The 27,990-nt window shown below is 42.3% G+C and overlaps 2 protein-coding genes across 12 annotated transcripts in view; one reads left to right on the top strand and one right to left on the bottom strand.

Moving 5' to 3' along the window:
- Positions 1 to 6,385, top strand: part of STARD13 (StAR related lipid transfer domain containing 13) — a 383,423-nt gene extending 377,038 nt beyond the window's left edge. For all 7 annotated transcript variants that reach the window (XM_079903299.1, XM_079903298.1, XM_079903297.1 and 4 more), the window contains 4 exons: positions 739 to 960; positions 1,721 to 1,938; positions 4,893 to 5,069; positions 5,801 to 6,385. In XM_079903299.1, the coding sequence (XP_079759425.1) occupies positions 739 to 960; positions 1,721 to 1,938; positions 4,893 to 5,069; positions 5,801 to 5,918 (735 nt within the window). In that variant the 3' untranslated portion in view covers positions 5,919 to 6,385. The remainder of the gene's footprint in view (positions 1 to 738; positions 961 to 1,720; positions 1,939 to 4,892; positions 5,070 to 5,800) is intronic.
- The window catches only part of KL (klotho), a gene marked incomplete at its 5' end in the record, with an annotated part of 84,945 nt that continues 58,478 nt past the window's right edge, over positions 1,524 to 27,990 (bottom strand). For 3 of the 5 annotated variants that reach the window (XR_013824899.1, XR_013824901.1, XR_013824902.1), the window contains 5 exons: positions 1,524 to 1,858; positions 6,379 to 6,576; positions 7,709 to 7,972; positions 10,672 to 10,780; positions 20,125 to 20,338. Of the gene's footprint in view, positions 1,859 to 6,378; positions 6,577 to 7,708; positions 7,973 to 8,312; positions 8,980 to 10,671; positions 10,781 to 20,124; positions 20,339 to 27,990 lie in introns of those variants that run through there. The other 2 variants (XR_013824900.1, XR_013824903.1) reach the window with 2 other exon arrangements.

The following is a 27,990-nucleotide window of genomic DNA, read 5'->3' as shown; positions in this document are numbered from 1 at the left end:
TACACTCGATAGGTCTGGTCTTTGCCTCCTAGAAATGTGAGGAGTGAGCTTATATATTGAATAGTTGAGGCTTTGACAGTTAAAGACACTTGGGTTTACCATGATGATGGATTTTATGAACAGTTGCATCAACTTCAGGTGCCAGGTCCCAGGCCAGCCAGCCAAGTACGGTATATTTGATGTAACCTCGGGACTTGATTAGATTCAGTGTGCGTGTGAGAATGTGTGATACTGAACAATCGCTGTGAACTCAGGATCAGTAACAGCTTATGAATACAGCCACAGATACGCTAAAGGATTAAGTGAACTAGACTTCCGGCATACTTGTTGGGGCAAAGTTGTCATTTGCAAAAGGGAAAAGTGTGCCACAAAGGTAAAGCCACCTCTAAGTCATGCTTGACATTCCCCTTGAGTCTGTGCACTTTAAGTTTCCTGAGCCCAAGTTTTGCCAAAGTGAATAAAAATGTATAATAAGTAAAATCAAAGGAAAATGGAAAGAATGAATGGGAAGTCATGGCGGTGTTTTGAATAATAAATATAGCCTCAAACAGATTTGGGTTTCCTGACTTGAGGAAGCCCGCCCCCGCCCCCTTCACTGATCTTAGACAAACATCTCTTGCCCCACGGCACTCAGCCCTTTGCCCGTACCGTGGTCTTTGGCTTTGCTACTTTGTTTTCTGTCAGTCTCAGCATTTCTGTAGCTCAGTGTGTCGCTCTTCTGTGCATCCGTCGGTTCAGGTCCCGCTTGAGATGGTGGCCCAGTCTCATAACTCATATATGGAGGCTGAGATCCATCCCCCAACTCTGGAAGACCTGGGGGCCCAGCTGGAGGAGAGCGGGGCCACTTTCCACACGTACCTGGAGCATCTCATCCAGGGCCTCCAGAAGGAAGCCAAGGAAAAGTTCAAAGGATGGGTCACGTGTTCCAACACAGACAACACAGATCTTGCTTTCAAAAAGGTAATCTCAGGTCTTGGAAAAAATTACCCCCAAAGAGCCAAGTCTTACAACCAGGGATTTGTTTTGCTTTTTTTTTTTTTTTTTTGCGATACGCGGGCCTCTCACTGTTGTGGCCTCTCCCATTGCGGAGCACAGGCTCCGGATGCACAGGCCCAGCGGCCATGGCCCACGGGCCCAGCCGCTCTGCGGCATGCGGGATCCTCCCGGATCGGGGCACGAACCCGCGTCCCCTGCATCTGCAGGCGGACTCTCAACCACTGCGCCACCCGGGAAACCCTGTTTTGCTTTTAAAATGGCTACTCTGTTCCTAAGGCTTCACCACACAGGAATCAGTCAACCACCCACTCTAGAGTCTGTTTTCACATAATCAGACTGCAGACTGTGGAGCCAGACTGCTGGAGCCCAGGCCTGGCTATGTCCCGTAGCTGTGTGACGTTGGGCGAGTCACTCGCCTCTCTGTGCCTCCGTTTTCTTATTTGCATAATGCACATAATAGTAGGACCACTGTCAGAGGAGGGCTGTTTTAAAATCAGAACAATGACTGGTACACAGGGAGCACTGTGTGTTGGTGGTTATCGTTTTTATTATCAGTATTCTTTTTTCAGCTTAAGGATAAACATTTAAAAATTCTAAACCTGAGGTATTCAGAGTCACTCTTTCAAGTTACATACTCAGTGATGTTTTTTGAACACCCAGTGAAGGATGGTAGGTTGTGTTGGAACCAGCAACCTCTTCAGCATGTGCTGGTATCTTTCCCAAGGTGGGAGACGGGCATCCGCTGAAGCTGTGGAAGGCTTCTGTGGAGGTGGAAGCGCCCCCCTCGGTGGTTTTGAATCGCGTGCTGAGGGAGCGTCACCTGTGGGATGAGGATTTCGTGCAGTGGAAGGTGGTGGAAACCCTGGACAAGCAAACAGAAATCTATCAGTACGTGCAGAACAGCATGGCGCCTCACCCTTCCAGAGACTTCCTGGTTCTCAGGTAAGCCTGCCTCCGGGGTTTAAGATGCTCTGCTCCAAAAGCCAGGTAAGAGCTGCAGATTGAAGCATTTCAGAGGTCTCCCACCTAAGTTCACCCTCCACTGGCAACACTCAGCCGGCCCTCATTTCTCTCAGTGAAAACTGACTTTGCTGTGTTTATGCCCGACTTCCTGCTTCTTTCACCCAGTTCACAGCTCTGCTGGGTTCTCTTATGGCCCCTTTCATTACGGAGCATACAGTTTATTAAGCCATAAATATTGTTCATTTCCTCAGAACAGAGTCCCCAAAAAAAACTGCTGTTTGTCCAGTTGTACTTTCTGCTAAATTATGCAGATTGAACCTGGCTGGCTTTTCTCCTGATTTTGCCTTTCTCCCCCTGGGAAAGCAAGTCTTCAGTGGTGTGACTCTCATTCTGGAGTGTGTGAAACTTCAAAATGCCTCTGTATAACTTCAGCTGCTCATAACTCATTACCAGGCATGGAAACCTTGACAGAGCCCTGAAGGTCCAACTGTGCTGAGACACTTGGATGTCCAGAAAGGTTTCAGGGCCTGACAGGGCTTGCGAGGCTGGTGTCTACTGTCGAAATATTACCTCTAATGGATTTTTGGGTTGAGTTCCGGACCCCTGCTCTCTGGGTTTGGAGGGGGATGCTCAACCAGCAATAGGAAGTTGCACAGCAGAGCTGTGTACATGGGCTGGTGAGTCAGTACTGAATCAGAAAGAAGAGGGACTGAGGATTCTAACAAACCCACATAAAATATAATTAAATCAATACATCCTTTTTTTATTGATAACTGATGGTGAATACTGTCTCTTCTCATATATTAGCAGTATAAAAAGAATCACTAGTGAAATTCCCAAATGTGTAATTTAAATAGTTTCTTCATTAAACTAGTCTCTATGGCAAACTAAAGGTTATTTTTCACATGGGCTATTTATGCCTTTGGAATTGGTCCTTAGGACCTTGAATTTTAAGGGTCATTTTTTCCCTAAGTATATGTGTTTATCTTAGCAACCTTGGGACCCTGGTGGAGAATGTGGGCCGTTGTAAGGGTGGCTTATTACTGCAGTTATTGGGACTCACCTCGTGGAAGTTAAACTGTACGCCTTCACTCTTGCAAGCAGAAAATCAAATCGTTCTAGGATGGCAGCCACAGGGGGGATGGAGCCATGCCATAGCCTGCCTCTTCGCTCCCTTACAGGAGGCTGAGGGCCGGAGTCCGTGCATGGAACCGCCCTCCTTCCACTCACCCTGCAGTGCCACCCGCCTGCTACTTCTCATGTATCATTCCATCACTGCCTCGTGCCAGGCACTGTTGGAGGCTCCGGAGATACTGCAGGGAGCACAACAGACCACAGCCCTGCTCTCTTGGGATTTATATTTTATTAGGGAGATAGAGTCAATAACTAACAAGCAAGGGGGATAGGAATAGAGTCAATAAATAATAAGCAGGGGGGATAGGATTACTTATCTTAGGGGGATAGGAAGGGGTGGAATTTCAAATATAGTGGTCAGAACAGAGTCTCACTGTGTTGATTGATAGTTGATCCAGGACTTGAAGAAGAAGGTGGGTGGACCATGAGGGAGGGAGAAGAACTCGGCACCCAAGAGGATTAATAATGAACCTGATGTGTTTCCTGCAGCAGGAATTCCTTGTGATTATGATACAAAAGGTAGAAAGTGACAGGTATGGAAGAGGAGTCCAGGGCTGAGGCGCTTCCTGTTTTCAGAGCATCTCCCTGTCTAGGCTAGCGCTGGTCTCCTCTTGGGATTACCATGTTCATGTCTTACTTTATCCCTTTCTCTAGCTCCTCAGGAGCTTCCAGTGATACTCATTGAAGCTTCTTCCATTTTATCCCCAGAAATCTGTACAACTTTCAGTCTTTGTTATTAATCACAGCCTTATGCATGAAAAGAGAATGGTCACACCCATGGAGAAGTTGCTAAGCATTTGTGTAGGGCTTGCTTATTCCCTAATTCTAGGTTATAGTTCCTCTTTCTGGTGAGGTAGGCCAGGACGAAGTTAGAGATGAGATAACTAAGCAAGGGGATAGGATTTGTAACATAAATAACTAAGATTATAATAATGAAACCTACATCCTATGGTAGAAATGGTTGCTACAGAGATGCTCTCATGATTCCTGACTTCCATCTACAACCTCTTCCCAAGTGGTACACACCCCCATGTTTGAATAGCTCCAGTAACAGTGAACTCACTACCCCTCATATAGCCCATTCCATTTTTGAAGAGTACACACTGTGAGACGGCCCTTGTCTGCACTGAATTAAAACATACCTTCATATCTCTGCTTTCTGGAGGCAAATCAACTGTATTTATTTCTTCTCCTGCTCAAGAGCCACTCAGGGACTTGAAGGCAATTAGTAGTCTGCCATGTACCTAGTTTTCTTCAAGCTAAACATCCTTTCAGACTTGAGTTGAGCACCGCCTCCTCCAGGAAGCCATCCCCTGTGCGTGATCTCAGAGCGCTCTTTGCACAGCCATATCACTGCACTTTCCGTGGTGCTTTAGGGTTCTCTTGGTAGGTCTGTTTCTCCTCCTGGGCTGTAGACCTTTATGTCTTCAGTGGCTTCTCAGAGCTTGGCACACCGAATAGATGTTTGCTGAAAGACTTGAATGGGCGAGTCCTAGTTCCCAAACGGTGAGACCAGCCCTTCAGTGTTGTGCGGGAGCCTCTGCAGCCTCAGTTTGGGATTCCGAAAGCAGCTCTGAAAGCTGCAAGACCGCTTCTGACCTCTGGGTCAGAGGGCTGAGACCCTTGCTTTCAACTGCACAGCATAAAGTTCACACGCACTTATGGAAACCATTAGCTTAGTCCAAGTAACTGGGCTTGGAATTTGAGCAAGAAAATATAAGTGTGAGCCTCAGCGCTGTGCTCCGGGTTTTCTTTCTCTCTCAGCCCTAATTCCGACGTGCGGGTTTGTTTTGCTGCAGGACCTGGAAGACTGATTTGCCCAAAGGAATGTGCACCCTGGTGTCCCTCTCCGTGGACCACGAGGAAGCCCAGCTCATGGGTGGTGTGCGGGCTGTGGTGATGGACTCTCAGTACTTAATGGAGCCGTGTGGGTCAGGCAAGTCGAGGCTGACCCACATCTGCAGGGTGGACCTGAGGTGAGTGGGCTCCTGGGGGCGGCGGGCGCAGGCTTGCCGCACATCCGCTGGGGCCCTGTTTCTCATCTGGTCCCTTATTTTACTGTCCTTTTATTCCTCTTGCCATTAACATGCTTTCTAGAAGATTATGTGTGCCTTCCCCTCGCTTTTCCTCTTTCCGCCCTTGCTAAAATTCTGACTTTCAGGAGAAAGTCCTCTGCTCATCTTTATTTTCCGTTTTGTCCCACTTATACTTCTGTGCTTTGGGCACGGGGCAAACACCAGCACTAGAGCCCGGGATGTAGTAGGTGCTCAGTAAATACGAGTCCTCTTGTGTTTCTTTTCAGCCTGTCCCTTTTGCGGCTCCCTCCAGTTGCCCTCCTTTGAGAGGGAACTAACTTAAATCCAACCCCTTCAAGGCATTCATGATGCTGAGTTCTTGTTCTGGGTGGATATAAGCTGGGTTTTCTCAGTAAATTCTAGAATTAAGTCTGAATCACCCCTGAGGAGACGCTATCATTTTAAAGCACCTGGTGAATACTGTAAAGATAGATAGACCAAATACTTGGCCAAAAAGGCATTTTCAAGGCCCTGTTGACAGAACGAGGTTCTCAAAACCTCGGAGCAGCAGCCCCGAGTGTAATGCAGGTGGACTGACATTCAGGGCACAAGCACAGCCCTATCGACCATGACAAACTGTTGTGATTTGGAAAAAGACTTTCCCACTTCCTTTCTGATTTTTGTCCCCGCAGAGGTCACTCCCCAGAATGGTACAATAAAGGCTTTGGACATCTGTGTGCGGCGGAAGTTGCCAGGATTAGAAACTCTTTTCAGCCCCTCATTGCTGAAGGTCCAGAAACTAAAATCTGAGTTTTCCCCAGTGTGACATCAAACTCAGGGAAGAGGAAGTGAAAGCAAACACTTGTGGGAGAGAGTGTGCGCGTGAGAAAGCAAGGGAGAGAGAGAAAGCGATTGACAATGCTTAAAAGTGGAAGCACTGAGAAGTCGGAATGTTGAAGATTCAAGAATTTCTGAGAACTTTCCTAGCCTTCCTGGAGACGGCTACATCCCTACTAATATAATATTTTTAAAAATCAGAACATTTATCTATGTTACTTAAAATTAAATGGATTATTCATTGTGCATTGCCTAATTTGCTATTTAAAGGCTTCTAAGAAGCGTATTCTTAACTGTAAATAAATGTATGTATAGCGTATGTACATATGTGTGTATATCTCTATCTTTACTGTATATATGTAAAATATCAATTTTATATATAATTGCATATTTTGAAAAGGAACAAGTCTGATTCGGTGAGTCCCTTCCTCACCTGGTTCTTTCCAAGTTGTTCTGGGCGCTGTCTCCCCGCCGTCCTGTAAGCTGAGCAGAATCTGCTGCTGACACCGAAGTGTGACAATATGTAGTCTGCCCTGATGTCTTACCAAAGATTAGCCAACCAAAGGAAAACACATCAAATGGCCCTTACATGTTGTCAGCTTGTTTGTGTTATTCAAACACGGAGAGTGGGCTGTTGGATAAAGCAAAGAAAATAATATTTAGTCCTCTTTAAAGCAAAGAAGTGGGTGAGGAGTCGTTCCCGCATTTAAGGCTAGATTACCGCTTGCCATGGGGCCAGCAGATACAGCTTTCAGTGACATGTTAGACGCCTATGGACCACTGGAGTCAGCCCAGTGACTGAAAGAGAGCCTGTATTTCCCTGCTGATTAGAGCTGAGTATAATAGCTTTTGCAGATTCACAGCCAAAGGGAGCCTCTGTGTTCTGTTGAGTTTTCATACTTACATTTCATAATGTTCTTAAATGTCATTCTAGTTGACCAGTGGCCTATTTGTCCACAGTTAATTGGCATTTTCTTACCAATGTATTGCACTGAATTTAACTCTGGACACCAGATTAAGGGAGATGATGGTCATTCAAGAGTCCTGGACCATTTCAGCTTCAGGGAATTCTACTATTGCTACATATGATGCTCTTAAGATAGAATTCATTAAAGTTTTGCAATCTGAAAGACAGGGTTTTTAAACTAATGTTAAGACCAAAACTGTGTTCTTCAAATTAGTTTTAGAAAATATAAACAGGTCTGTTAAATTCCATGTTTCTTCATTAGTCAGTCAAGCTACCTATGCATTTGACCCAACCTTATTTATTATTGTATAGACTAAGCAAATGGACTATCCTTAACCAATTGCTAATGGATTTAAGTTGGTTTTTTATTGTAATTCAACAATGCTAGAGAGAAAGATAATTTATTGTGTTTGGTTTCAGGGAGAGACTGGTATCATAACTTAGCAATTCATGCTGGAGAAAAAAAAATTAAGAGTGTTTTCCTTTCTTTTTATATTGTATGCATTTATATAATGTCTTCTTTTATCAGCAATGTGCAATTCTTTTATTGAGAGAAATAAAAATGCTATATATGAGTTTTGTATGGTACCAGTAAAATCATACTGTTTGAATTGTGATCTAGGGATTTTTTGTTTCCTTGCCTACTGAAAAAGGTGGCAGCAAACCCATAATTTTCCATTTGGGCAACACCCTGTGAGCAAAACAAAGTCACTTCTTCCATACATCTTAATTGTAACCACATATGCCAGATTACTTTAGTAGGCACAGACAAGATCATTAGTGAATTTTAATTTACCTTAATGCTGATCCTGCTCCAGAGATGGGATCATATGTTTTCAGGAAATATGACAGGAACACAAGGATGAATGGTGTCGTGTCACCTAGAGCAGGCCTTTTCCAGCCTTAGCAGCACACGGATTACCCGCAGATATTGTTACAATAAGCCTCTGATTCAGGCAGTCTGAGGTGGACCTGAGCTTCTGCATTTTGAACCAGCTTCGGGGATGCCCAGCCTGCCAGCCCGAAGACCACACCTTGAGAAGCTGGGACCTGGAGGATACTTAGAATAAAAGCACACATGGTTTTATTTCTGACTCCCCTTCTCTTCAAATTACCTGACTTCTTAATTTTTATGCACATACTAATCACATCACTGCTGCCTAACAACACAGTGCCTCTTAAAAAAAAAAAAAGGAGAAAGATGCAGCAAGCTTGTCAAATACTACAGTATTTTATTCATTGTTATCTTGCCAATAGAAACAAAATATGTTGCCTTTAAATATTATATTTATACTATTTATACTGCATGTATATCTTTACCTCAACTGTTGGTATCAATCATCAATTGTAAAATACTTGCCAAGGCAAAGAAATTTATATACGTTAAATATACCCTTTTTTTTTCCTATAAAATACATGTTGATTTTCATGCTTCATCCTGTAAGCAGAAAACCTGCTTCCTGAGGAAGAGTTCTCTCTAAAAAGCTTGCCATGAGCTTGACGCCTCAGTACTGTAGTCAAATCTTCCTCAAATATAAAGGTTCATATAAAAGTCTAGATTGTTATCTACAGAACTTCACTAACAGTCTGGGTGCCTTCCTTAACCTATGTCTAAGGCATTATGGTGATGGGTAGGGATTTCTTTTACATTTCATTGTTCTTATATCTAGAAGTTATAAGAACACTTTTAAGAGTATTTTTATGAAGGATTCAGTGAACTCCAGCTACAATTCCATTTTCACTGAGTGCACGAGAAACTGAGACTTGATGACGTGACTTATGGCTGCACCACTGGACCATGAAGAGTAGCCACATCTGACTCTGAGCCTCTTGCTTTCCATCCTTGTACAGTGAGCCCTCCACATCTGCAGGTTCTGCATCCAAGGATTCAACCAACCATAGATCAAAAATACTCCAGGGGCTTCCCTGGTGGCACAGTGGTTGAGAATCTGCCTGCCAGTTCAGGGGACATGGGTTCGAGCCCTGGTCTGGGAAGATCCCACATGCCGCGGAGCAACTAGGCCCATGAGCCACAAGTACTGAGCCTGCGCATCTGGAGCCTGTGCTCTGCAACAAAGAGAGGGCGCGATAGTGAGAGGCCCGCGCACCGCGATGAAGAGTGGCCCCCGCTTGCCGCAACTAGAGAAAGCCCTCGCACAGAAACGAAGACCCAACACAGCCAAAAATAAATAAATTAATTAATTAATTTAAAAAAATACTCCAAAAAAAATTCCAGAAAATTCCTAAAAGCAAAACTTGAATTTGCTGTACACTGGCAGCTATTTACATATCATTTGCATTGTATTAGGTATTACAAGTAATCTAGAGATGATTTAAAGTATATGAGAGTATGTGCATGGGTTATATGCAAATACTACACCATTTTATATAAGGGACTTGAGCAATCCCTGGATTCTGGTACCTGAAGGGAGTCCTGGAGCTAATCTCCTGCGGGTACTGAGGGACCACTGTACTTGTTCTATGCTTTAGTTCTAAAAGATGACAAAGGTCACCCCTAATAAAGCAAGCAGGAGCTCTCGAACATTCTCAGCTACAGGCTACAAGAGCCACAGCAGCCCAAACGACCATATGCCCACATAAAAATGATCCAAACTCTGCTCTCTGCTCCTCTCCCTCATACTTTCTACCATTACTTGCAAGTTTTGCTTTCATAGGCAAAGGAGGAATTTCAACTGTCCCTCTTCCTCTTCTATGTGAAAGAAGAGAACATGGTCATTCTAGCAGCCACAGGCAACCAGTGTCATCCTGGGACCCTGGAGCATATGAATTCAAATTTGATTCTGAGTCTACTTCATGAAATTCTTAGGCATGAAACTGTTCTACTTCTTTTTTAAAAAAATATTTTATTTATTTATTTAGGCTGTGCTGGGTCTTAGTTGCGGCACGTGGGATCTTTGCTATGGCGTGTGGCCTTCTTAGTTGTGGCATGCGTACGGGATCTAATTCCCTGACCAAGGAGTAAACCCGGCCCCCTGCATTGGGAGCGCAGAGTCTGACCCACTGGACCACAAGGGAAGTCTCTGTTATACTTCTGTCTTTTGATATTTGGCCACAAAAAAAATCAGTCGTATGATTTCTTCTCAGGAAATTCATGTAAAGGAATTAAATAGATCCTAGCCAAGTGGAGTGTCACTGTTCCTGTAGCGCTTACAATGATTCTGAATTGTCGACGTGGAGATGCCCAGCCACTAGTGGGACATACAGGTCTGAAACATTATGAGAGTGACCAGGGCCCAAAGCTAGAGGTACATCCCGTGTTCACTTCAGTTGTGTTATCCCTGCCTCTCCTGACTACACACATAACGGTCCAGTGATACCAAGCCACTCTTTCACATCTCTGTGACTTGCCATTGACTTTCTCCCCATCTTGTCGGTCATGTGATAGCCTGTTTATTCCTCAAAACCCTATTTGAGCATCATTTGCTCCATGGACTTTCCTGACCACCCATCTGAAATCCACCTGCTTCCTTATATATTACTCTTATTGCATGAATCACATCTCATTTAGTTATTTGGCAATAAATCTAACTCTCCCACTAGATTATGATCTCTTAGGAACATGGACCATGTCTTACTCAGCTTTGAAACTTCATCCCATAGGACACTTTCTGCTACACCATTCTATAAGTATTTAAAATGACCTGGGCATCTGAAAACTGGGCATAAAGATGATAGAAGCCATAGAAATGGAAGTCATAACCTAGTGTGGAGTATTCCAAAGCCAGTGAAATAACTCACATTTTGTGTTTGACTGCTACAGCTCTCCAATAGCACAAACAATGGAGAATTAGCTGGTCTTCCAAGAAGTTAAATGCAACTGTTTCTGAAATTATCAAATGCTGAACATCTGTTTGCAGAAAATAGGACAGTTTGATTAGTTCATTCATTCAACAAATACGTGTGGAGCACTCATGATGTGCCAGACGCTGTTCTAGGCATTCAGTAAGTGAAACAATAAATGAAATCAGTGAATAAAACGACAAAAAATTCCTGTCCTCATGGAACTTATGGTCTAGAAGAGAAAACAGCCAAGAAACAAGATACATAATTGACCAGAGAAGCTCTACAGAGAAAAATAAAATCAGAGGAAGGAGATTAGACAGGGAAAAGCTTACCAAGGGCCTGGGGTAAAGAACTATCAAAATGACATGCTGTTTGATTATTTTTCCTCAAGCTCTGCTGGAGCTGCTAAAATTACAGTGTTGGGAATGATCAATTCATCAATTTGCTGAGACCTTATTCCTGGTGAAGGAAAATAAGTAACAGCAGCAGGAGGAAATGAAGCCTCTGGCTGCGTCTTTCAAGCCCATCAGAAAGCAGGGTTCCAGCAAGCGATGCACAGGTGCTGGAAGCCCGCATGTCCCAGATGGGAACATTCAGTTCTTAGGCCCAGATGATAAGTCCCCTGCCATTCTGATTTCCAGATACAAGCATGTCTCCAAGGCCCCCAGATACTTCGCGGAGTTCTCGAGACAAGCGTCTACACGTGCTCGAAGGCAGGCTCCCCTGTCAGCTTGGTTCATCCTCACACCCACACCCACCCCTGCTGACCACGACCACGACCGTTCAGCTCACTGCTGGGACCCACCCTGGCACCAGAGTCCTGGGAGAGGAGGAAGACCCCGTTCTCCCCGTGATACCTCCTTGTGGAGCTGCTCCAAGTGCTTCCCTAAATCCCCACAACACACCTGAGACCAGGCGTCACTTGGGATAAGACTCAACCAACACACCGGGGAGACAGTACAAGGTAGGATGTAACTTAAAGCTGCAGCCTCAAGGGGCTCTGCTTCCAGCGCCTTAACCCACACCTGACCCCAGGCGCTCTCACCTCTCCGCCTGCCCCCCCCCACCCCGCTCACGCTCAGCCTCCACTCTGGGAACAGTGAACACCTCCCGCAGGAAGGGTCTGACCCAGCCCACCTCACTCCCACTCCTCAGCTTCAGAACGTGAAGAACAACTGCGCTGCTGGCAGGAGGCGGAAGACCCACCTTCACGCCCTGGCCGCGTGGCTCCACCCCAAGACCCAGAAGATCATCACACCAGGGAGGCGCGCGGATTCGTTGCCCTAAATCCTAGTCATCTCGGGAAACATCACCACGCCGCCCCTGTGGGCACAGCGGGTGCCGGCCCTATGTCGGTCTTCCTCGCCTTCCCTTCCCATCCCTGTGCTCACGTCAAGGGTGGCAGACGCCTCTGCCATCCCCGTGGTTATCAGTCATCCCGTCTGCTGAAAAGCTGATTGGTGACATTTTCATATGAATGTTTCAGACAGAGCTGCTCCACTGTAGGTTTGCATAATGAAGTCTTTTATCTCCTTATCTGGCATTAGGGGCTTTCTCTCCTGTTACAAGGATTTCAGGCGTCAGCAGGTAGGTGGAAGCTATTTTTGGAATACGGAAGAGACTGAAATGCTACTACCACAGTACAAAAAAAGCCTAACCCTGAAAGTCACCTGACCTTGTTCTCCGGTGGTTGGAGCGTACGGGTCGTTTCCCCACGTGGTACCTGCTTCCCTGGGGAGGCTTGGGTGCTGCACTCCCAGGAGAGTCAGAGATGGGAGCTCTGCCTGGATTCAGAAGGGCTCTTCCAGGGAGCCTCCTCCAGCCTGAGCCTTCCTTCCCCCGTCTCTCTCCCCCTCCACCACTTCAAAGCTGTCTGAATCTCATCTTTTCTTCTCAGAGAATCCCCACCCCCATTCCTTGGTTTCCAAGCCCATCAAGCAGTTTTCTGAAGAAATTCCCAAGATGGTGTGTGGTATCCATTTTGTCTCAATCCTGTAATGCGCAGCTTTGCCAGGAACTTTGTGCCCAAGGAAGACCCGAGGGAGCATCCAGGAGGTGCCAGCCAGGGAGAAGGGACCCTGCCTTTCTGGGGGCTGGATTCCCATATACACCAAATGGACAAGAGTTGAAGACGCTGAGTGAGGAAGGGCCAAACTGGGGAGTACTGGGCAAACAAACGAGACCACTGGATGTGGTGGTGTTCGCTGCTTTTCCTGATGTCCTTCAGTTTCTCTGCTGCTCCCTCATCTACAGGGGAAAACTAAAAGGAAACAGGCACAACTATCAATTCTGTCTGAGCCACAGATAGTGTGCTGACTGCCGCAGAGATGGGTGGTTCAAATTACTTTGGAGAAAAGCGCTATCCGATGGTCTGAAATTAAACATGCTCTGGAAGGAGCAGCTGCAGGGGAGCGGTGGGGGGAGGACCACCCATCGCTGGGATCTGCTGGAGCTGCCCTCTGGGACCCCGCACACGAGGAACACACACTCCAGAACAGGGCTTCCCTTCTAGAACTGCATGAAACTGAACATTCAGCTCGAAAAAGACTTGGAAGTGGCAAAGGCGAGTGGATTTCTTCTTAGTTTTCTATCAGTTTGCAGTGGTTCCAGTATAAACCCAGCAGCGTATGTTTATACCCAGAAGCATAAAAAGCATCAAAGCAGTGATGCAGCATTTCAAACAACAGAAAAAATGCAGCAGCAATTTGGCTGCCTTGTTCACTTTTCAGACGGTTGTGTAGCTGTCCTGATCTTCCCCATAAATCTCAAAGTTCACATTTAACAGAGCCCTGCTCCCCTGTATTCCTGATGCTGCAAAGCGGGCATCAAGCAGGATCCTTTACATGAAATAAAGGAATTTTAACCAGTCATACATACAGCAACGGTTGTTACTTCTTGAAACTGAGTAAGAACAAGAGGGGGACAGTTTTTCTCTGAGAAGACAGAAGAACACTTTGCAATTTTTGTTCAAGGTTTGGGGAGTATAAAATGAACAGCTGCTTGTGTTCCCACATTCCAGTGTCAAGATGTTATGCAGAGATCAGAAATAGACCCAAGGTGACGTCCATCATGTGAGCCATGCAAATGAGGAAAAGACTCTGCAGCGGCAGTAATTCCCAGGACAAGGGTCAGGCCACTGAAACGGGACAAAGGAATCAAGGCCAGAAGAGGCAGCAAGTAGGATGGCAGTTCTCCACGGCATTCTCCAAGTGGAATTTCAAAGGCTAATGAGGGGAACCACAGTGAACCAGAACTTCAAACCTAGAAGTGTAAACGTCCAGGGAACATTCTGATGCCCTGTATGCTATGGGTTCTTTATCTTCCTACTTCAGATCATCACCAATGACACATGGAATAAACCTCCCATTAAGTAAAAAGTGATAAGACAATAGTGACAGCTGTGTGCATTGGGGCCTTGCTGTTTACCAAGGATTTTTCATACACACTCACATACATGTATATGTGTATGCACAATGTAGGTATCAATCCTCACAACAACCCAATGACATAGATACTATTATATCTATTTTTTAGAAGAGTAAGTTGAGGCTAAGAAAGGACTGGGGACTTTCCTGATGTCACCCAACCAGGACTGACACCCAGGCAATCTGAGCTTTGCTCTGCTGCTTCCCTTAATGAGGAGGGTTCCTCTATGACAGAATGATGAAATCAGGAAGCTATGCTGGCTGTTAAGAACACCCAGCTGATTGGCTGAGTGGATCTTCTAAAGAGTGACATTTTGAGTATAATTGCAAATAGTCTCCAACAAGAAGAAGACACCGGGGCTTCCCTGGTGGTGCAGTAGTTAAGAATCCATCTGCCAGTGCAGGGGACATGGGTTCAAGCCCTGGTCCAGGAAGATCCCACATGCCGTGGAGCAACTAAGCCCATGCACCACAACTGCTGAGCCTATGCTCTAGAGCCCATGAGCCACAACTACTGAGCCCACGTGCCACAATTACTGAAGCGGGAGCACCTACAGCCTGTGCTCTGGAACAAGAGAAACCACCACAATGAGAAGCCCATGCACTGCAATGAAGAGTAGCTCCTGCCCTCCACAACTACAGCAAGCCCGCACGCAGCAATGAAGACCCAACGCGGCCAAAAATAAAATAAATTAAAAAAAGAAAACAGCAAGACAGTGGGGTGCACAGCAAGCCCGCTGGTGAGGCCAGACTTGGAAGCAGCAAAGGGCACATGAGGGAGGGACAACATACCTCCAGCCAGGCTATTCTGTCCAGCCCTTTGCAGCACCTTCTAGGGGAGGGGAGTTGCTAGTGTGAATCACCGAGCTCCGTGACATTGTTTGGAGGCGGTCACAGCATCGCCAGGTGGTACCCATCATGTGTGCTCCTTCCTCTGTGCACGCAGCTGGGCTGCTAAGTACAGCCGGATACACGGATAGATCCCCGTCCCGCCCTGTGGCATGACGGGGCCTGCTCAGTCCTAAGATTTAGGTTCAGAGGCAAATGGGAGTGCTTATCCTGTACTATAATTCTCAGACATTTGCACAGCTATTAATAAAGACGTCTTTTGATACCCTTCTGCTGTTGTTCCTGTTCACAGAGAGCTTTCCGAGCCTGTGGGAAGGATCACTGATAATAGATGATCAAGATCTCAGCATTCCTGGGGCCCTGGCAATAATTATATCTAATGACATTAAAATTATGTCCTTGGTAATAGGAACATACATGTCAATAACTACCTTAAATGTAAATGGATTAAATGCTCCAACCAAAAGACATACACTGAGGGCTTGCCTGGTGGCGCAGTGGTTGAGAGTCCGCCTGCCGATGCAGGGGACACAGGTTCGTGCCCCGGTCCGGGCAGATCCCACATGCCACAGAGCGGCTAGGCCCGTGAGCCATGGCTGCTGAGCCTGTGCGTCCGGAGCCTGTGCTCCGCAACGGGAGAGGCCACAACAGTGAGAGGCCCCCGTACCACAAAAAAAAAAAAAAAGACCTGTATATATGCTGTCTACAACAGACCCACTTCAGACCTAGGGACACAAACAGACTGAAAGTGAGGGGATGGAAAAAGATATTCCATGCAAATGGAAATCAAAAGAAAGCTGGAGTAGCAACTCTCATATCAGACAAAATAGACTTTAAAATAAAGACTATTACAAGAGACAAAGAAGGACACTACATAATGATAAAGGGATCAATCCAAGAAGAAGATATAACAATTGTAAATATTTATGCACCCAACATAGGAGCACCTCTATACATAAAGCAAATGCTAACAGCCATAAAAGGGGAAATCGACAGTAACACAATCATACTAGGGGACTTTACCACCCCACTTTCACCAATAGATCATCCAAAATGAAAAAAACATAAGGAAACACAAGCTTTAAATGACACATTAAACAAGATGGATTTAACTGATACCTATAGGACATTCCATCCAAAAACAACAGAATACACTTTCTTCTCAAGTGCTCATGGAATATTCTCCAGGATAGATCATATCTTGGGTCACAAATCAAGCCTTGGTAAATGTAAGAAAACTGAAATCCTGTCAAGTAACTTTTCCGACTACAACACTATGAGACTAGATATCAATTACAGGAAAAAAATCTGTAAAAAATACAAACACATGAAGGCTAAACAATACACTACTAAATAACCAAGAGATCACTGAAGAAATCAAAGAGGAAATCAAAAATACCTAGAAACAAATGACAATGAAAACACGATGACCCAAAACCTATGTGATGCAGCAAAAGCGGTTCTAAGAGGGAAGTCTACAGCAATACAATCTACCTCAAGAAACAAGAAACATCTCAAATAAACAACCTAACCTTACACCTAAAGCAATTAGAGAAAGAAGAACAACAACAACAAAAAAAAAACAAAGTTAGCAGACAGAAAGAAATCATAAAGATCAGATCAGAAATAAATGAAAAAGAAATGAAGGAAATGATAGCAAAGAGGAATAAAACTAAAAGCTGGTTCTTTGAGAAGATAAACAAAATTGATTAGCCAGACTCATCAAGAAAAAACGGGAGAAGACTCAAATCAACAGAATTAGAAATGAAAATGGAGAAGTAACAACTGACACTACAGAAATACAAAGGATCATGAGAGATTACTACAAGCAACTCTATGCCAATAAAATGGACAACCTGGAAGAAATGGACAGATTCTTAGAAAAGCACAACCTTCCGAGACTGAACCAGGAAGAAACAGAAAATATAAACAGACCAATCACAAGCACTGAAATGGAAACTGTGATTAAAAATCTTCCAACAAACAAAAGCCCAGGACCAGATGGCTTCACAGGCGAATTCTATCAAACATTTAGAGAAGAGCTAACATCTATCCTTCTCAAACTCTTCCAAAATATAGCATAGGGAGGAACACTCCCAAACTCATTCTACGAGGCCACCATCACCCTGATAACAAAACCAGACAAAGACGTCACAAAAGAAGAAAACTACAGGCCAATATCACTAATGAACATAGATGCAAAAATCTTCAACAAAATACTAGCAAACAGAATCCAACAGCTCATTAAAAGGATCATACACCATGACCAAGTGGGGTTTATCCCAGGAATGCAAATATTTTTCAATATATGCAAGTTATCAATGTGATAAACCATATTAACAAACTGAAGGATAAAAACCATATGATCATCTCAATACATGCAGAAAAAGCTTTCAACAAAATTCAACACCCACTTATGATAAAAACTCTCCAGAAAGTAGGCAGAGAAGGAACTTACCTCAACATAATAAAAGCCATATATGACAAACCCACAGCCAACATAATCCTCAATGGTGAAGAACTGAAACCATTTCTACTAAGATCAGGAATAAGACAAGGTTTCCCACTCTCACCACTATTATTCAACATAGTTTTGGAAGTTTTAGCCACAGCAGTCAGAGAAGAAAAAGAAATAAAAGGAATCCAAATCGGAAAAGAAGTAGTAAACCTGTCACTGTTTGCAGATGACATGATAGTATACATAGAGAATCCTAAAGATGCTACCAGAAAACTACTAGAGCTAATCAATGAATTTGGTAAAGTAGAAGGATACAAAATTAATGCACAGAAATCTCTTGCATTCCTATACACTAATGATGAAAAATCGGAAAGAGAAATTAAGGAAACACTCCCATTTACCATTACAACAAAAAGAATAAAATACCTAGGAATAAATCTACCTAAGGACACAAAAGACCTGTATGAAGAAAACTATAAGACACTGATGAAAGAAATTAAAGATGATACAAACAGATGGAGAGATATACCATGTTCCTGGATTGGAAGAATCAACATTGTGAAAATGACTCTACTACCCAAAGCAATCTACAGATTCAATGCAATCCCTATCAAACTAAAGCATTTTTCACAGAACTAGAACAAAAACTTTCACAATTCGTATGGAAACACAAAAGACCCCGAATAGCCAAGGCAATCTTAAGAAAGAAAAACGGAGCTGGAGGAATCAGGCTCCCTGACTTCAGACTATACTACAAGTCTACAGTAATCAAGACAGTATGGTACTGGCACAAAAACAGAAATATGGATCAATGGAACAGGATTGAAAGCCCAGAGATAAATCCACGCACATAGGGTCACCTTATCTTTGATAAAGGAGGCAAGCATATACAATGGAGAAAAGACAGCCTCTTCAATAAGTGATGCTGGGAAAAATCGACAGCTGCATGTAAAAGAATGAAATTAGAACACTCCCTAACACCATACACAAAAATAAACTCATAATGGATTAAAGACCTAAATGTAAGGTCAGACACTATAAAAGTCTTGGAGGAAAACATAGGCAGAACACTCTATGACATAAATCACAGCAAGATCCTTTTTGACCCACCTCCTAGAGAAATGGAAATAAAAACAAAAATAAACAAATGGGACCTAATGAAACTGGAAAGCTTTTGCACAGCAAAGGAAACCATAAACAAGATGAAAAGACAACTCTCAGAATGGGCAAGAATATTTGCAAACAAAGCAACTGACAAAGAATTGATCTCCAAAATATAAAGGCAGCTCATGCAGCTCAATATCAAAAAAACCAACAACCCAATCCAAAAATGGGCAGAAGACCTAAATAGACATTTCTCCAGAGAAGATATACAGATTGCCAACAAACACATGAAAGGATGCTCAATATCACTAATCATTAGAGAAATGCAAATCTAAACTACAATGAGGTATCATCTCACACCGGTCAGAATGGCCATCATTAAAAAATCTACAAACGATAAATGCTGGAGAGGGTGTGGAGAAAAAGGAACCCTCTTGCACTATTGGTGCGAATATAAATTGATACAGCCACTGTGGAGAACAGTATGGAGGTTCCTTATAAAAGTAAAACTAGAACTACCATACGACCCAGCAATCCCACTAGTGGGCATATACCCTGAGAAAACCGTAATTCAAAAAGAGTCATGTACCACAATGTTCACTGCAGCTCTATTTACAATAGCCAGAACATGGAAGCAACCTAAGTTTCCATCGACAGTTGAATGGGTAAAGAAGATGTGGCACATCTGTACAATGGAATATTACTGAGCCATAAAAAGAAATGAAATTGAGTTATTTGTAGTGGATGGACCTAAAGACTGTCATACAGAGTGAAGTAAGTCAGAAAGAGAAAAACAAATACCGTATGCTAACACATATATATGGAATCTAAAAAAAAATGCTTCTGAAGAACCTAGGGGCAGGGACAGGAATAAAGACCAGACATGGAGAATGGACTTGAGGACATGGGGAGGGGGAAGGGTAAGCTGGGACGAAGTGAGAGAGTGGCATGGACATATATACACTACCAAATGTAAAAAAGATAGCTAGTGGGAAGCAGCCGCATAGCACAGGGAGATCAGCTCGGTGCTCTGTGACCACCTAGAGGGGTGGGATAGGGAGGGTGGGAGGGAGGGAGACGCAAGAGGGAGGGGATATGGCGATATATGTACACATATAGCTGATTCAGTTTGTTATACAGCAGGAACTAACACACCATTGTAAAGCAATGATACTCCAATAAAGATGTTTAAAAAAAAAATTATGTCCTGTTTCCTAAAAACAGGGCAAAATACCAAGAACAGATTCAAAAGATGGGCATAACACCTATGAGCAGCATTCAGGAAGTCTAAAACCCAGCACGTATTGAAATTTTAAGAATGTATTGAGGACAGCAAAAAATAAGCAGTAATAATAAAGTAAAGACTTGTAAAATGCATATTTAGTGCAAGAATAAAGAGAAGGAAGGGATAGACCTGTGCTTGACATGGATGATGTTATATCTGTAGAAGACAAAAAGATTTCTTCCTTATAGCATCCTCCACTTTCCAACCATAAACATCTCCCTCCTGAATAATGTAGAATGATACCTGGTTCAGAGGGTGGTTTAAAAATATGTCCACAAATTACTCACCTCCAGCCTTCAGGAGGTGGAGTTTAGGGCTTCCCTGGTGGCGCAGTGGTTGAGAGTCCGCCTGCCGATGCAGGGGACGCGGGTTCGTGCCCCGGTCCGGGAAGATCCCACATGCCGTGGAGCGGCTGGGCCCGTGAGCCATGGCCGCTGGGCCTGCGCGTCCAGAGCCTGTGCTCCGCAACGGGAGAGGCCACAACAGTGAGTGGCCTGCGTACTGCAAAAAAAAAAAAAAAAAAAAAGAGGTGGAGCTTAATTCTCCTCTCCTTGAGTGTGGTCTGTATTTAGTGACTTGCTTCTAAGAAATAGAATGTGGTCGAAAGAACAGAGAGTGATTCATTTCTCATGGGTAGATACCTAGGAACAGAATTGCTGGACCATGTAATGTATTTTTATTTAACATTTTAAGAAACTACCAATTTTCCAAACTGGCTGTGCACCTTACCCTCCCACTAACAAAGTATAAGGATTCCAGTTTCTCCACATCCTTGTCCCTCTTTTGGATTATAGACATCTTAGTGGGTGAGAAGTCATTCAGTTTAAAATGTTGGTCACTGTTTTAAACTTTAAACAAAAATAGAAGTTCTAATTGATCACAGGAAATGATAGAATTCAATTAACTCAAGTCTGGTTCTTTGTTTTACAGTCACTCATCATTTATCTCAAATATATAGTCCAAACGATCACAGAGTTGGAAACAGGAACTGAATTATGCCCAAAGCAAGGTAGAACAATTCCAAACTCTCACCTGTTCTGGCTCTTATTTTCTTACTATTGAACAAACCCACGTAGCCGGATCTGCCTGTGTCAGGGGCTGACTGTAGCTGAGAGTTCTCTGAGTTAACTTCCTAGTAGATTTAAAAAGCTCATTAAAGGATATATAATCAAATATGCTAATTGGAAGCTTACATATATTCTGCTAAAACTCAGCAGTAACTGCAACGATATAGAACAAAGAACAATAAAATATCTCACTAAAAGAATTTGGAACTGCCAGCTCATGGTGGTAATAAAAAGCAGATCAAATTTTAGTTGGTTTTCTCAGTTTTTAAATTCCCACAGATGCTGCAATAATGAACCGCCTCTTACTTGTTTGTACTCCAGCCAGAAGCTCTGACTCTTTGTAGTCAGGCTGCCAGGGACCATTCCCCATCACTCCAGGAGGAAGCTGGGAGGATGTGGGAACACTGACTTCTTACTGACTGGTACATTTTTAAAGCCAAGGGTGAATTGTAACTTTAAGTTATCACCTTTGTAAATTGCCAAAGGACAATTTAATGACAACTTGTATAAGAAGCAGTGAAGAGGGTGAGATGGAGAGCATATTTCTGCACTTGCTCCCTAGACCCTTGTCGGAAATCCTCTTGGGCTGTGCCTTATGCTGACATGTGCTCGCTCTGCCTTTTCCAGATGCCACCTTATGAGTAAGGAAAATGCTCTAAATGAACACATCTTCACTGGGACCTCACAGACAATAGATTTAATTAAGAACAGGGGAAAGAACAGGGAATTAAGAAAGTCAAATACATTCCTTCCCAGCTGGAGACATGGGCCAGTACGGGGGAAGAGTGGGTATCTAGGCTGGGGAACCCCTCAAACTTAGGCACGCATGGGGGAAAACCCTTCAGAAGCACTCTCAGGGGGGCGGGCAGAAAAGTACAGACACCTTAAAACAACAATAAGTCTCCCAGTTCAAAGTGACTGGAAGCTGGTTCTATAAAACCAGGAAGAACGTTCTGCCCAGAGGGACAGCTGGTCAGTCTTGGAACCACAAGAAAGGAAATCTCAGAGGGGAACACTGGGAATGCCCATCGGATAGGCCTGCCCAGGAAAGAGAGCATCAGGGCAGTGGGCTTCCAGGGCCTCGCTCCCCTGTCAGTGGCCTCTCCCCAAGGGACACACAGGCCACCAGCATCCTGTCCCCCATCTCACTGAATTCTGTTCTGTGCTCACCAAGCAACCTTCGAGTGTGATTTCCTGCCCACAAGTGGGGCCTCACGGAGAGGTAACACACACGCAGAGTGGGAAGCTGTTTTTGGTCCTCAGAGCAGAGCCGCAGATCTAAATGGGAATGGAGGGATTGGGGAGAAGAAGGATGAGTGGAAAGAAGCTTCAGAAAGGGCTTCCAGGTCACAGAAAGCATCATTCCACCCCCTCCTCTCCACCCGGGTGCCTTCCTTTGTATCAGCCCTGAGGTGTTAGGCAATGCCACAGCAGGGCATGGGGAGTTTTAGAGAATCACCATTTCCAGCCCTACTGGACATTTGCATGATTGTGGATTCTCAAAAATAAGTGCCCGTAGATTGAGGTAGAGTCCTCAGGCATGGACATCTGAGGGCTACGAAGGGCTCACAAACACTGAGTCCGCTCCATAACGGCAGCCTCAAAATCCAGCTGTTTTCAAAGAACTGATACGCAAAGCATCATGATGCACATTTAAATCGTGGCAGACATTCTTCTTGGTGGTATTTTAACATCTCTGAAATTCAGATTAAGGAGGGGGTCATACAAAGTGGCAAAATTCACCGGGGAGTCTTTTGCTGTCATTATTTAATGTGACCATGTTCCCAGAAATACTTGCCCATAATTGCACTTCTCTACAGGAACAAAACGGTTCTTAGCACCATGTCAAGTGCGGTTTCTAAGAAACCTGAAACTTCCCGAAACCTGATTTTTTGTTTTGTTTTGTTTTTTGCGGACAAACTATGAAAGGTTTATTCTCAAATATTCGGACTTGACCCTCCATCCTTCCACAGTAGTGCAAGCACCAAAGCAATTCCACGTATTGTTTTCTAACACACAAAAACTGTTCATCTCAGGCTACTCAGGCTAGAGATAGGCAAGGAGAGAGTGAGTAATGAGTCTGATCTGAGAGCATTTGTAGAGGAAAACAACGCGGCACTTCCCCTGAGGAGACAGGAGTGACCACCCCCTCGCCCCCAGCCAGTGTGGGCCGGATCCGTCCCATCCGTTTAGTTTTGAGAGCCTGAGTTTCCCCTCCAAGATCTGTACAAAGGGTCATTAAAAATTACGTTTGCCTTAAAGGTTAGTTAATGTAACAATGGGTTTTAACTAACCATGTGATCTATCAATAAGGAGAGATCAGTGGGTCTTCAAAGAGATCGTAAGACAAAAGTCAAGGAAACCAGGGAGACAGATGATGGCCCTGGAGAAGAAGTAATCACCCAACAGGAAGGAGAAAATCAGGGGAAAGGGGTAACTGTACGGCAGGATCACCCTGGAGAGGTCAGTAACACCCCCTGCAGACATTCTTTATTTCCCAAGTGAGTAGGTGACCCTGAAGATCTGGTCTCACAGTTTAACTGGCATTCCCAGTGTCAGGAGTTATCACGCAAAGTCTTCTACAGGCTTCTCTTCCTAATGTGCTGTGACTCCAGGAATTAATAGAAATGTAGCTCTTCGGAAGTTCCCTTGTATAGATTTCTAGTTTCTCTTTGATTAAAACATTTAATAATACAAAGCTGGTGCAACAATTGGCAGGTCCATTAAACTGTCAAGTGTGGCAAAATGGTTGTGCGATGTTCTGTCTTTTTCTGTGGCTCGCACACAATCTGACAAATGGAACAATAAAGAAATGTGGAGCTCCTGTGTTTATTTAAGTAGGCTGCAGAGATGAAAAAGAACTCTCCTCAGTGTGCTGACTGGAACATAACTGCTGACAGAATAGCAGCTACAGGAACAATAAGGTAGAAAAGTCAGCTCTTATGAAAAGTGACTGAAAGCTTGCCTATCGGTAGCCTGGCATTCCTTTATTTTTTATTATTCCACAAAGAGAACATAAATGGGGATCATGCTAGCTTTTTAAGTAGTTCAATTCTTTCCCCCTCTTATTTATTCCTTCCTTCTTTCCTACCTTCCTTTCTTTCTTCCTAAACCACACTAAGTACCCTGTGTTAACAACCTAGTGTTGTAAACACATACACACGTTCACAAATGCACATATACACGACATAGTTTCTTCCTTGTGTATTAGTATTATTTAGAGAAATATAGTACCATACATCTCTGCAGCTAGATTTTTGTCACTCAATGATACTTCATAGAAATCCTAACCAAGGGTACAGACTTTGCTATGGTTTATCCTTTTTAATGGCTGCATAATATTCTATGAAATTTTTAAATATTTTCTTTTGAAGACTGATTCAACCATTCTTCTATGGGGATTCACTTTGTTTCAGAATTTTAACTGTATGAATAATGCTGTAATAAACATCATGGTACATATTATTTTTATGAAATTATTATGTATTTTTATGTCTTTGGAATAGCCTCCCAGGAATGAGACTGGTGGATCAAAGTGTATGTGAATTTTTATTCTCAGAAGATATTGCCATACTGCAATTAATATTTAACTTGCAGAACATGACAGTACCTTTTCCTGTGCATCCTTACCTCTAAAGAGTATGATGGTGTTATGTTCTATTATATTTGTATTAAATACATGGTTATAAGGGGATAATGCATTGTTACTTTAATTTGCATTTCTCTGATTACTGATAATTTTGAGTATCCATATGTTTATGGCCATTATATCCACTTTTGGATAAATTATCCATTCATATTTATTTTCTATTATTTGTTGCCATTAGTAAGAACTCTTAGTATTTTAAAGATATTAACTTTGCTTTAATCATCTGTGATGCAAATATATTTTTAACTGTACAATTTCTCATTGACCTTGTTTAAATCTTCTATAGCTTTTGGTTTCTTGTCTTGGTTAAGAACAGTCTCCACAAACCCTAAATTTTATGTACAGGCTCCTAGATTTTCTTCTGTAATTTAAGTCATTCATTCATCTATCTATTCATTGATTTATTTTTACATTTAATTTTTTGCTTTGAAGTCTTCAGTTATCTGGAATTTATTTCTATAAATGCTGAGAGACCTGTATATTTCCATTTTCTTCCAGCTGCATGGTCAATTGAGCCAGCACCTTCCAGCTCACACTGAATTAAAATATCAACTTCATAACAGATTAAAATAGTGTATATTTTGGAATCTATACCAAGACTTTTCATTCAATTCCTCTACCATGTATACTTATTTAAAAAACCAATGCCTTATTTATTTGATTATAGTGGCTTTATAGTATGCTTTAATATCTGCACTCACTAGTCTTCTTTGTATACATTTTATTCTTGGGCTTCTTATTTTTCCAAATAAGCTTTAAGATCTTTTAATATTGTTTTTAAATGCTATGATTCTAATTGGAATTGCAGTATATATCATAATTAATGTTAAATGTAAATATTATATGTACATGTATATAGTGAATTTTAGAAGCTCTAACATTTAAATTATTTTTAGTCTATACATCTAAGAACTTAGTATGATTTTCCATTTGTTTGAGTCTTTTCAGGATGTAATAGTTGTCTTCCCACAGTATTTCTTTGCATTTTATTGTAACCACAGATTAATTTTTTCCCATTTTCATGGTTAGGTCATTTCTGCTATTGATTGTTATATGTATTTTTATATCTATCTGTCTTACCAATTCAAGTATTTTTTCCTTATGTCTCTTGGGTTTTCCAGGAATATAATAATATTATCAAGAAAAAGAGTTTTATCCTTTTTCAATGTTTATACAAATTATTTTACTATCTTTTCTCACTGCATTTGCTAGAACTTTTAAAACAATGTTGAATAATAATGGCAAGAACAAGCAATCTTATCTAGTTCCTGGTCATAATTAAAGTAATTTTAGTGGTCTGCTATTTAGAATAATGTTTGCCAGTGTTTTGTAGTCTTTATCAAACTTACAAATGTTCCTCCTGTACATATTTTCCTAAAGTTCTCATTAAGGATAGCTGCCAAATGTTTATCAAGATGGCTTTTCAACATCTATTGACATGTTAATTTACTTTTCTGCTTTAATTTGTTGGTGTAATGAATCATATTGCTTGATTTCCTGATACCAATGCAACCCTGCATTCTTGCAATAAACTCTACTTTGCCATAGTTTATTAGTCAGTTAATATTCAATACATGACTGGACTATTGTGGCTAATATCACATTTAGAATTTTCTGCATCTAGTGTACTATTGGTCTTTTTGCACTACTATTTTTATCAGGTTGCAGTAATAAGATTGGCCTCATAAATACAATGAGAACTTGTCTGTCTTCTTCTACAGTCTTAAATAATTTAAATTACATCAGAAATGCTTGCCCTCTAAGGTTAAATAGTGTTCAGCTATGCAATTATCAAATCCTGTTAACTTTTTCAATAATACATTTTTAATTTCTTTTCTAATCTCTCCTATAGCACTCAAACTATTCAAAAATTCTACTTCTTCAATGAATTTTAAAAATTTATATTTTCCTAGGAAATCAACAATGTTTTCTAGATTTCTAAATTACTTTACTGAGATTAAGACTTTCTGTGTGGTCAAGAACATGATCAACTATTTTTGTAAATGTTACATGGACACTACAAAACTACATGTTCTTTGAGAGTCAATAAATAAATTTGTGTTTAATAAATAGAAATTTATTGAATCCATCTTGTAGACACTAGCTATAGGCTTAGGAGAAATAGGCTAACTTTCTACCTCTGTCCCTTCTCTCATCTTCAAACTTTTTTTATAAAGGTGTTCACCACACCTGTCCCCAGTGGCTGGGTAACTTGTATTTACGCATAGGTCTCAGTTTTATGTCACTTCCCCCAGAAGTCCTCCTTCATACCCTATACTCAGTTGGGGAACAGATTCATGATACAAAGAATATTTTCTTCTTGGCACTTGTCTATTGGTCATTATATTGTTATTTGTATAGGTAATAAAGCAATATCTTTCTTATGATCTAGTAACTTCCACGAGGATGGAATAATGTTTGCTTTATCTTATCCGCAAAACATAAACACAATAGAGTTTAACTGGCACACAGTAGGCATGCAATATATATTTCTTATATGAATGAATGAATGACTGAATAAATGAATGGTCTGTTAATCAGAGGAGATATAAATTAAGGAAACATCACTGGCAGTTTTCCACTGTGTGGTTGGAAACCCAGGCTGCCACATCACAGAACCTTGAAGCAGACATGCAAGAAAGAAGCAGAGTTGAGACATGGAGGAAAAGAAAATTTCCCAGCTCACAACAGCACATCAGTCCCTCTTTAAAGTTTGTATCGGAGGCCCAACTTCATCCCAGTCCTTGGGTTCCTGAGACGTGCTGTAGCTTTGTAATTCTACTTTTTACTGAAGCTAAAAACAAAACCAGATTTCCTTAGTTTTTTCCTAATGTCCATTTCCTGTCCCAGGATCCCATCCAGGACACCACATAACATTTTTTTTTAACATCTTTATTGGAGTATAATTGCTTTACAATGATGTGTTAGTTTCTGCTGTATAACAAACTGAATTCTGTAGGAGTCGTTCCACATGTAGATGTATTTTTTGATATATCTGTGGGGAGGAAGGTGATCTCCATGTCTTACTCCTCTGCCATCTTGAAAGTCCTCCCACATTACATTTAGTTCTCATGTTCCTCAGGCTTCTCTCGGCTGTGAGCCTTTCTCAGACTTTCCGTGTTTTTAATGGCCTCATTGTATATATTTTTGTAGTTTATTTTACTCCTTCTAATTTTACGTTCATTTTATGTTCACTTTGTTGTCTCCTCTTTTTCCTTTTGCTCTTTTTTGCTGGTTTTCATAAGTTTCTATTCACTCTTTTTTCCTTTTGTTAGCGCTGCTGTTTTGTAACTTTCTATCCCATTAATGTTTGCCTCCCCTCTCTAGGACCTCATAACAAAACATGTATTTCTGTAATATTTTTTAAAAACAAGATATAATTTGCTTCCTTCACCAAGATAGTCTACACTAATAAGGTCAGACTTCTAGAATATGTT

The sequence above is a fragment of the Stenella coeruleoalba genome, assembly GCF_951394435.1.
Source record: "Stenella coeruleoalba genome assembly, chromosome: 18".
Classification (NCBI taxonomy): Eukaryota; Metazoa; Chordata; class Mammalia; order Artiodactyla; family Delphinidae; genus Stenella; species Stenella coeruleoalba.
This window is presented reverse-complemented; position numbering and strand designations above follow the sequence as displayed.